The 12105-nt window shown below is 32.6% G+C and overlaps 1 protein-coding gene across 1 annotated transcript; it reads left to right on the plus strand.

Annotated features, from left to right (window-relative positions):
• Nucleotides 1–5958: 5958 nt before the first annotated feature.
• LOTGIDRAFT_231733 (hypothetical protein) lies at nt 5959–11805 on the plus strand. Its single transcript, XM_009054191.1, has 2 exons — nt 5959–5982; nt 8781–11805. The coding sequence occupies exon 2, from the start codon at nt 9005–9007 to the stop codon at nt 9263–9265; it is 261 nt and encodes an 86-aa protein (XP_009052439.1). The 5' UTR covers nt 5959–5982; nt 8781–9004; the 3' UTR covers nt 9266–11805.
• The last annotated feature ends 300 nt before the right edge of the window (nt 11806–12105 follow it).

Genomic DNA, 12105 nt, shown 5'->3' on the forward strand with positions numbered 1-12105 from the left:
TCAGAGACAGAGTGACTGAAAGTACGATATAACGCCCATAATTGTACGTCCGATATGACTCAAAACGAAATGCCGACGTGACAAAAACTGACATGTACGATTTGATTCATCCAGATTCATCCTAGACGTACTTCCGGTACATTTGCGTCTGGATAACCAAGAAAAATCACCCCATTCAGAAAATTTTTATCACCTGTCTTTCTTGTTTTTTTCATAAAATGGCAGAATTAACGTATGTTATAACTCGGTAAGTAAATATTTTAATGTATAGTCTTCGAGATACACAAGGAGTCATTGTTTAAAAGATATTAAGAGTATTGAATATGGCCTGTTTACAAGTACCGGCTGGGTACATGGAAAATCGGTGACGACATTTTGTCCTATGCTATAAATAGAAGCGACTAGAATCCACCAGTAAAAAGGAAGAGATTACTGGCCTACTTTCCTATACAAAAACAACTGATGATGAAATTGTTTCATTTTGTATGCTTATGTCTGAGGAATCGAGTTGGGATTCAGTGTGCCTTCTAAAACCTGTGATTTCTTGTACAATCATACAAACCCAGCTTTATATATTGGTATTAGGGTGTAAAAGTCAAGTGAATAGTTATAAGGAATTAACTGCCTGAGATTGATTGATCTTGAAGTCATTGAACTGAGATGAAATTTGTGGTGCCATATTGAATATATTAATTTCATTGAGGAGGTATTATTTATGAGAATATGTTCTATGGATGTGGAAATTATTTTGGATATCTTAAGACAACTGCTACCTCTGGTAAATTGCTTGTTTTCTTCAGGCCTGAAAGTTTTTCCTCCGTCTTCATTAGCCCACGTGGTGCAGAAAAGTAGGACGTAAAACTCCATTCATTTCATTTTTTGAAAGTTTGTCCCGATTCCTCTCCTGTACCTTGACCCCTTGTGTATTTGGCTTTATCTGTTTTCGTGGCTATTTGCACCTTAGCGTAAGTCAGTAGAAGTTATAAATGTTGGTATACAAATACCGTCGATTTCCACCATTCCAATTTTCAGGAATTTTTCTATGGTTCAATGATCATGCATTTGCATTTAGCTTATATTTGATTGCCAAACTATTTACATACAGTCCCAGTATAATATATGCTGGTACCGTACCTTTATTCTATTCATAAGATAGATTAAATGATATGCGTGAATAGATCATATTGTTTGGATTAAATTGATACACCGGTAGCTTAAATTGTCAAAACCAGTCTTTTTGAGGATAGGCACAATTACTTAAAAAATGTTCTTTAATCAATTTGGATATATATATCCTTAGATTGTAAACTTACTGATAAAAAATGATGAATCTGGTTATCATGCGAGCGCTTTTAAATAGTGATAAGCTTATATTGTAGATGAAGATACATGTTTGCTATATCATTAGCTGTGATTGCAACAAAGGTGTATTAAAGGGACAAGATGGCCATTTTTCTTGACCAATCATACTTTAGTCTCAGAAACTGGAATTTTTTAGCTGAGCTAATAAGTAATAGTGTTCACAGCTGACCTTCGAAATTTGAGACTATCCCAGAATTATCTGCGTTTGAATGTTAAAATGTTTAAATGACGACTCATCTTTTTAAGATTTTCATATATTTCTAGTACTTCTGAAGACTATTTAGATGTATTCAAGACTCAAATCAACCCCCCAAAATGACACACCTGTTCCCTAAGTCATATGCTGGTAGCATATTTGTGTTAATTATTCACACTGTGGTTACTAATACGAAGTTATAATATGAGCCAAGTACTATGATATTAATGACATTTTTGTTTATCATTGCAGATATGAGTGGTAAAGAGGTTGAAAGTTGTGTGGCGAATCTACAACAATGACCGATAAAAATGTTTTAAAAGGCTCTTATCGTAATGAAGAAGTAGATCTACACCTATTTCCTAAAGATCCTGCAGACTGTCATTCTCAAGGTTATAGATCCTTCAAAATAGGTCATTATAACGAATCCAGTGAAATCAGAGAGCGCAGGGATTCTATTAAACTTCTTGAAAAAACTCTCAAGTCTGTATCAGGTGAGAAGCTTATAATTTATTTTGTTGAAGGTTTAGATAAAGGCAGATTATAGATTGGTAATGTAAGGGGGTTTTCCAAACTCTCTGTATTGATTAGGAACACTGTTAGAATTGTTTTAAACTTTCTAATTGTGAGTCAGATTTCTGCTGTTCTTGGAATTGCACTAAAATATCACTATCACATAATTACAAATCAATGTCTAAAAGGACTGTTGCAATAGCGAACCTATAGTTTTAGTTGCATTTTAGGAACTAGAGACGACCGACAAAAAATTTGAGATAACTTTTAAATCGATGCTATAAGTCTCCCCGATACATATGGAAAATTAAAAATCTCTTTCCAGTCCCTTTAATCTGAAGGGTTGGAATTTAAACTAGCTACTAGAGATTATCTGATATCAAAGGTATTCGTTCAACAAAAGACATGTTTGTTACGGACTGATCTAAAATATGATCCCAGGGCAGTGAAAAAGCAAGATTGATTTCAGGAAATGGCAGTGCTCCAAAGATTGCTTTAATGCACCCTTTGTGGAGAGGCCAAATAGGTTCATTCTTTGTTCTTGAGTTAAAAAGTTCTTAGTAGTGTAAATATCACTTCATAATAGTATATTGTTGACTTGTATCATTTGAAGGAAGTTTCTCAACAAGTTAAGACAATATATTAAAGTAAAAGGTTTTATTATGAATGTATGTCATAAAAGCTGTTTGTAAACACATTCACTGGTCTACTATTTACAACTACATGTTCCAGTCATATTTAACAATTTGAATTATGATATAACAATTAATAGACTATAGGTTTATATTCAAGAAACTTTTGTTTAAGAAAATTTTCATTATGAAACACTTAGTTTAAAAAGTGGAATTGCAAGAACTGTCTCAAAATTGGAATTGTGTTGATGCACATTAGAAGTTTAGAAAACCTCTTCACAATCCTTATATTAAGGCGGTGGAAAAAATTATTCATGGTTCCGTTTTCATAAGGTCATATGGTTAAGGTAGGTAGGTAGGAAAATTTTTTATTTTTTAAAAATATTTTATATGGGTAAGACTATCATTATATAATACAATACACGAAATACATGTCTGGATGAGATAAATCATTTATATTTTAAAGTTTGTATTTACTTCTGACTGTTTTGACTGTTCAAGTTTACATGTGAAGAGTATGAATCTGTGTTTAAATATTGGTATGAAATCTATCACCGGCTTTTCTACTAGTAGGACAGTCCATGTCTGACGTCTCTGCTGCAGGCAAAAACATCCCGAAGAAGCATGTAACCGATCATAAATCGAGTGCGGAGTGTCGCTTTCGGTAGCACATATCATGCTCCATCGTGACAGACTATAGTTAAGTCGAGTTTCGTTGTGATTTATTGAAGCCAGAATAATATATTTTGTTGCCATCTTGTTGACTACCAATGTAAAAATATAAACATCCGGTTTAGTTATATAAATCGTGGTTATATGGAATTCATTCATTTTAGTTTTTCTAGTTTTTATTTTATTTCAGATATGAATTTTATTGTAGTATGTATTTTCATTTATTTGTCAATTTGCATTGTACGGAAATGTCCAAATATAGACTAGTCTCGATCGTATAGGACTCTTACTGGAAGCATTTATGTAGCTGGTAGTAGCTGGTGCAGGTCTTGATTGATCGAGACATATTATGTTATTTATAAATGATCGGGCGTAGTCTTGTTCATCTTAGGCATAAAAGGGCGCACGAGTGTGTATGTTTTGTTGTGTCTGGATTGATGGTGAAGTACCAGTTATTTATAGCTGAATCTCGTGAACTGATTATTGAGCGAAATAAGTAATCTTAGACATAGAAAGTTTATATTCAATTTGTGCAAATTATATGATGTTTTGGCAGTCAGTGTTGTAATATAACGTAGATCTATTCAAATATTGAAAAAAAAAATCATCAAACACTCCGTAAAAATTTTTGAGTCGCTGTGTTTGGAATAGGGTCGGTCAGGAAACAGGTACCATAAGTAATTTTTTCCACCGCCTAATAAAGATTCAACTAACTTTACTTAATGAAATGCAAGTTGGTCCATATGTGTAGAGCTAGGTATCGTCAATCACGTTATGCAACGATACATATCGCGATACATTTTATTTTCAAAGTTTATACATTAATTCATAACTTTACAACTGTGATATTTGGTATTATAGAATATTGTAGAAGTGGTTAGCGTCCACTGTCCAGTGAAAAAAATGGTTTTATCATGAACCCCATTTTTATGGAATGAGAGGTATCGCCAAGTAACGATACATGACATTGCAATATGATATATGCATATCTTGGCATGTCGCATCGCAATACATCGATTCACCGATATATCGTGCCACTTAAGAGTCTTTCAGTTTTATCGTGCAAGTTCAAACACCTTACAAAATCATACTTGTTTGTTAGTGACATTATTTGAGTATTTCAAGAAATGACAGCTATATTCAGAAGTAGATTTGAAATGGTATTGAAACTTATTGAATAAAAATTTTACTACCACTAGCAAGGTTGTTGTTATTCAGTAGAAGTTATTGGCTTATAGATATTTTTGACTTATTTTTCGAAGAAATCACGATAAGAGAATGTTTATTTGTAATAGACATGCAGTAAGCTTACTGTGTATTCTAGAGACAACCTTTAAACTTACATTTCTAAACTTTGAATAGGATTACTTGCAAATAAACATAAATAAACAGTTTTGTCATTCAGTAAGCATAAGCTTAGTCAAAGATATTCTGCTCACTAGGGTCCAATACAAAACATAAATACGACCAATCCACTTTATTTTGTAGTTAGACTAAGTAATAGAATCTATACAGCCTAACAAAGCTAACATTGTGTTGAGTAAGTTTTAACAGCCTAGAAATAAAGGGTGTGTTTATGTTTTGAAATGAGATCTAGATATGCATATCTCTGCTTGACTTTAGTATAGTAATTTGTTCTTCTAGTTCATTCTGTTAAGTTGTGCTCAGTTTGTTTGGATTTACTGTTAGATTTCGGATATTGGACTTCTGTACTGTGAATAAAGAAGTGAATTCACTGATTGAGATATTGGACTTCTGTACTGTGAATAAAGAAGTGAATTCACTGATTGAGTTTGAAATGTATGAGAAGATGTGATATTATATCTGAAGTGACGGTACTGTTTTCACCAGTTTAATTTACATATTCTAAAATATCTATATTGTTGTCCTAAAGCAGAGTTAAAACTGAATGTTATGTTGTTATACAGGTTAATGTCCTCACACCACAGCAATCACCTCACACAGAATAACACCCATAACTTTCATTATTTGCAACCATACTCAACTGGTAATCGCTATGGTGCGAGGGCACATATAGAATCAAAAGAAGCTTATGAAATAAAGATTTTTACTATTGAAATTAAGAAAAAAAAGACAAATTTCACCACACTTTACAGTATTAATAAATGTTATGATTTACTTGTCTTTGGGAGACAGGACTTAGGCATTATTCCTGAGAAATTGGCACCCTTGAATTTAATTTTCAAATTGTGATTAAATAGTAGTTTATAGATGGATACAATTCAGAGTTGTGTGTTGTTTGTGAAGACCAATTCTTGATCTTCAAAAGGTCTGCACTAGATATAAACCAGATTTAGAGATTATAAACTGGATTACCATACTTAAATGAAGTTTTAAATAAATAAAGTGTAATTAACTATAGACTTTGTTATTGTGTGATAATTCAGTCAGTATTGTAGATAAGGGAGATATAAGTTAATTCTGGTAATAAGAATGAGAGAGATTGGTTGAGATATCAGTCAAGGTCAGTCTCTAGCTTTCAAGAGAATGTTATTCAATGTTATATGATGTAACATATTGTACTATAATGTGTTATTCATATTCCATGCATTGACTTGTTTTCTTCTAGGAAGTCACAGTGGCTCAGTGAGTTAGACAGTTCCTCAATTTCAATCCTGAGATGAAACCTTCAGAGTTTTCAACTGGGTTTCCGTCTCTCAGTTTAGCAGTTCAGAGTGGCTGACATTGAAAAGATATCTAGTCATCCTGATTGGTGCTGTGTACTACAGTCTGTGCATGTTAGAACTCCGTCACCAGTTGGAAATTGAAACCTTGTCTATTTGCAGCTGAATTCGTGGATTCTATTAACTTATTAAGTCTGCACTTGAATATCCTACTGGACATCTTATTGTCATGTTTGACATTATGTCACATGTCACAACATTTATTTACATCTGTATATGCTGGGCTTCTATGGAGAGAGGTGAAACACAGTAAAAGTATGCTTGGTATGAAATCAGTAGGAGTAAAGTATACCAGTATTAGTGTAGTATAGGTGCACTATTAAATGTATTATTATTCTGGTTGGTGCTGGTTGTTTGTAATGGAAGATGTAAGTCAAGGCTGAAAGTGATATAATAGTCCAATGATTCAAATAGGTTATCTACCTACCAGGGCTTCTGTGATCTCCGTCATTTTACACTTTACCTTGTGAATCTCTCCAGAAGTTAGTAATTTCTTAAATTGATGTATTCTATTGTTGAAATTCATAGTCTCTACTTGTAACCTTGACCAGTTCTTCTATAGGAGAATATCTCTTATTTCTAATATCGGTACTCATTTTCCTTTTATGATTGATTGATTAATAAATGAAATTGATTTAAGAACGTTTTTCAAAAACCGGTAAGTAACTTCAGAATTTGTCAAGATATTTAGGCAGAGTAGGATCATATCGGTTTTATTTACAGGAACAAAGTCATTATAATTACAAATTATTGTTTTATACAAATTAACATTTCAGCTTGTGGACTATCCAAATGGCATGAATAATGTTAGTTACTAACAATAGTATTAACAACAATATATGTGGACTCTCAAAAAGGATTTAAAATCAAATTTATTGGCTTGATATTGATTATGTCATTTTCATAATCTTCACTGTAATCAAGAGTAAAAGCTGGACTAATTAATCATACAATGTTGACAGTATCAAAGGGCTTTAGACAACTGTTGACTTGGCTTTAACCAGTGGTCACGAGTAAAAGGTATACCAGTAAGGAAGTAAAATTGTGCTCCGAAGGTTGTAGATTTGGTAAGGTGTTTTTTAAATTCGTTGGATATTCCAATAATATGGACTTACCAGTATGTATAAAATGATATGATCTATATACAGTATTGGTCTAGGCTTACAGCTGTTGAGCTTATTTATACCTACACTGTGAGACTTTGGTTTTAAAAATTTGATTCCATATTGTTGCTTTCATACTTGAAACTTATATAGGTTGTCATGATGTGTGTAAGTAGGATGTATTTCAACTCTTGATATAAACTTTTGTACATTTTTTTTTAAATTGGAAGTTATTTGAACAGGACTGATAGGATCATATTTGCAATGCCGGGCCCCGTTTCACACATGTTTTTTGTGGACAGTTAAAGTCTACCATTGACTTGTATAGGTTATTGACCTTCACCACTCAGACCTTGTACCCTTATATTATAATACTGGCCTTGAGAATAAAACCACAAATCATTGACCCTCATTGACCAGTCATTAGATTAATGGTATATATCCAGGTAATAGAATTATTTGGTGTGTAAGCTTATATCTTCATTTAATAGAAAGTCTTGTATTATATATAAGTCATACAAACTAAAACATTTATAATGTATATAATATGTAATAATGTAAAGATATGACCATCTATTAACATGCAAACATAAATTCCAGCAGTTTATGTATTATTGGTTAAAATAAAGTGTAATATAAATGTATTGTCTTCAGACTTATGTTACCTACAGATATATTTATATTCTGTTATCGTCCTTTTACCATTTGTGTATTGCTCTATTGAACTTCCCCCTTGTGCTACAGGCTGTACACGTTTAAGATCCCTCGACAGTTGAAAATCGAAAAGAGCAGGCTAATGCCACTGTCCTGGCAAAATTTCCCTCATTGCACCCTGTATGGCGTTGCCCGTCTTCATTAGCCCACATGGTGCAGAAAAGTAGGACGCAAAACTCCATTTCATTTAATTTTCTATTGAACTTCCTTAAGATTGGCTTTTGATCATAAGTGTAAGATAGGGGAAGGTCTGCCTTTAATTGATCGTCAGTTGTTAATCTGTATGGATTAGTATAATAGGTTTTATGATAATGGACCTGTATGGTTTAGTAAGAGTTGTTCAATTTCAAACCTGTACATAAAGTTGGAATAGGGCTACATGTGCTCATATTGTGAATTCACCAGTTGAATTGTGTCATTGTTTTTTTGCATTTGCACATCTTTGATATTTTGGATTATTGTTTATGAGGACCATTTAGTCTGTAAACCATTTTAGTGTTCTCAATGTGGTGCATATTGGCCTATATTACAGATTATCTTTATATTGATATCAATGTAGTTATTTTGTCAGGTAAAAATTTGTTATTTGACGTGTTAGCCTGAAAGCGATTCTAGTTCCAATCACATGTTCATGCCCATTTTATCATAATACATGTGACGTTTTTTTTTTTATAATTCATTGTATTATTTGACTAGTCAGGAATCATGAGTTTTATAATTTTGACATATTTTAATGCTTTTTTCGTGTACAGTTTGAAAACTCTTGAAATTTTATACATAAAATATTCAGTTGCCCGATATTTAAGAACAATATAATCTCCAAAGGTCTAATTAATGAATATATCTCTTTTGTTCTTAATATGATATTGTTTTATATTTTTAGAATCTGATGCTAAGAAGAAACCTAAGCTAGGAATAACTCCAAGTCCTTCCCAAGACGATCTTCTGGGTTTAAATTTCCAGATAGAATTACCCAAAAAATCATTGACAGTACCAAAGCAGACAATTAATCGTCACTCTGTGTCTTTGCCAGTAACACCTCGTACTTCACCAAAACTCGAACGCAAGACAGGTGGTTTATTAAGAAAACTTTCTGGTACAAATCTCATGCAAATGGGTGTTCTTCCTGAAAATTCCTCCCATTTTTCCGTTGGTCAAATGGATAAGAATGATAATAGTTCGGTAGCACGTAGAGAATCTCAGATGAAGAGTGTTAACACAAAAGATGTTGTGGATTCAGTATCAGCAAGGTCCAGTTCTCAGGCGGCTAATCCGAGTTGGCTGGTTAGTTCAGGATTCAGTAACTTTTTAAAAAAGAAAACCAATTTGGACCACAAAGAGATGAATGCAATGGCTCCGTCATTCTAAACTGTGTTTTGGACATGTCACTCTGCATGCCAGAGATGTATATTGGTCTGGAGATTATTAAATTGTGACGACAGCTAAGAGACTGAGGTCTGCTGTCTAACATATCTTAAAGATAATAATGATAATATTATACAATAATATACCAAAGGTAGTTCTCTGATTGGACAATTGCACTGATGATATTGACCAATCAGATTCCAAGAGAATTGGAGAATCTTAAGTTACTATGTTTTTTGACAATAAGTCTCAGGTTAAGAGTGTGTTATTAAAATGGCATTGAATAAATTGCAATGTGTGATTTATAACAACAATAACAAGCTGTGATAAAGTGAACATATACTGTGTGGGTATGAGAATCTTATGAAGAACTATGTAATTTGTTGAGGTTTGACTCTACAAGGCACATAAAAATGTTGCTGAAATGATATGATATTTAGATGTCAGTTAATATTGCTTTAATTGTGTTTTAAATGTAAAAATTCCAGAATCATAAACATTCAATCTGAAGAAAGTTGTTAGTTGTTTATAGCATTTTGTTTTTTTTTATGACTCTTGTTCCTTAGCATTTGTTTCAGAATGTATTACTTGATTTGATATCAAATCGGAAAGCATATCAAACTTGTCATAAAGTTAATATATATTAATATTTTAGTCTATGAGTGGGCTATTTTCAGACTAGTAGGGTAGTTAGTTTGTAACATGTCTGGAGTGGCCAGCTGTGGTTATAGGGAATAAATACAGACGCTAACACTGTGCCTACTTTTGGAAGCAATGGCTTGGACTGGGTATTGATTACCAAATTGAGATCTATTATCAGTGGCAGGCTATTGATCAATAAACGATTAATATTCAAAATGGTTTTATTGAAAAGCCTTGTGAACACTAAATTAAAAACATGCCTAAATTCTTAATTTTATGGGTTATATTTGCGACATAGAAGTATACTCTTGCTTTGATTTGTTATTACAGCTTATTGTGGGTAAGTTATATGTTGAAGTACTTGTTAATGGGTACAGTGGAGAAAATGCAATTTTGACTTCTAATAAATTATGAAATTATATAATGGATAATGGAAATTATAAAGTCGATTATTTTACCCAGCCCTAGCAGGAACATTAAATATTTTCTCATCTTGAGTAGGACAAAACCCCACAGCAATTAATGGCATAATAGCTTAGCAGACAATAATCCCATTAGACTGACAACTTTACATTTGCCTATTACTCAACTTTCCATTTCTCTGTTGATAGTTATATTACTGATTATTAGCAATAGTGAAGCATATATTATATTACTGTATAATATAAGCCCAGTTTATAATCTATGTCATTCTGACAAGGTTATATTCATGATCATCCAGCTGGTTATCAGCTGATGTTATATCTAGATCAACTGGTCTTTACCAGATCACAACATGCCATGTTATCTATTCATTTAAAACTTTACATTCACAAGCAATTCATGACTGTTCATTGACCCTGTGACTTTGTTCTCGTCCATAGGGCTCTAATCAAAAATATGTAATTTAGCATTAATTAACTGCGGACAATTTTTGGGTTTGAAAAAAAGTTATTCCTGTGAAGACATATTATTTATATTGCTTGGTTAAGGGTTATATTATATTAATTATAGGCCAGAGTGATATACATGTATTATAAAAATGTATAACTTTCAAAATGATAATCCAACCACATTCACACATTATTGAGAAAATCGAATTTTAAAACTATTTAATTGAATATCAGATTTGAGTTCTGATAGTTTTGGAATTTCTTGGCAATGTATAGGAAGTTCCTTCTCAAATCAAATATTTGTTTAAGTGGTCTTCTTCTAAACCATGTGCTATCAGCGCAAAAACATTCTAAGAACCATCAATACTGTTCTGATGTTTATACTTTAATTCAACAACAATATTCGGTAATATGCAATCTACTAACCAATATCTGAAGATAGTATTTAGGCGTGTTAAAGAAGCCAACTAAAACCTTATTCTTGTCTATCTATTGGTGCCTGCCTTCACACCTTAATGTCACCGTCCTTGATAGTCACACCTATTGTAAAAAAAACTCTTAGAGTGCAGAATCATAGATGTCTATGTGACCAGATTTAAATTAAATTTTTTGTGTTAGTTACCCAATGAATCTTTGATGGTCGAACAGGGTTTCTTTATTTCAAAATTGAACAAATCAGACCAATGAAAAATAACCCTGTAATGATAAGAAAGTTTAGCCTCTAGTTAAACTGGATATTAGGATTGTTGTCAGAAAGGTTTTTACAATTAATTTTAAGTTATCCCAATAATATAAGAAATTCTGCTGCGGTGTCAGAGTTTCTCGAAGTATGTTTCACATTATATTGGATGTTTATATTGGTCACGTCGTTGACCTGATAGATAATAAATGTAAATAAATGTAATTATTTGATATGGAGGAAGAGAATACATCATCCTGTAAGATATTTTTGTGTTGTTTGACAATAGAATCTGTAATTCCTGATATTTATTTAATGATCCTTAATGATAGTAAATCTCTATTCTATTAGTTAGCTATTATTGATCTCCTTCACCAGGAAGAAGAACTGAGTGTCAAAGACAGAGTGAAGTCACACCCTTCCAGAAAGCTGAGTGTCCAAGACGGTGGAAGGCCACTCTTGTCTATTAATCCGAGTGCCTGAGATAGAGGGAAGACATACTTGTCTATTAATCTGAGTGTTTGAGATAGAAGGAAGTCACACTTGTCTATTAGTCTGAGTGTCTGAGATAGAGGGTAGACACTTGTCTATTAATCTGAGTGGCTGAGATAGAGGGATTAATCTGAGTGGTTGAGATAGAGGGCAGACAC

Source organism: Lottia gigantea (genome assembly GCF_000327385.1).
Source record: "Lottia gigantea unplaced genomic scaffold LOTGIsca_21, whole genome shotgun sequence".
NCBI classification, from domain to species: Eukaryota; Metazoa; Mollusca; class Gastropoda; family Lottiidae; genus Lottia; species Lottia gigantea.

Coding starts and splice junctions, on each gene's coding strand:
- LOTGIDRAFT_231733 (XM_009054191.1), top strand. CDS start 9,005: ATGCAAATGGGTGTTCTTCCTGAAAATTCCTCCCATTTTTCCGTTGGT.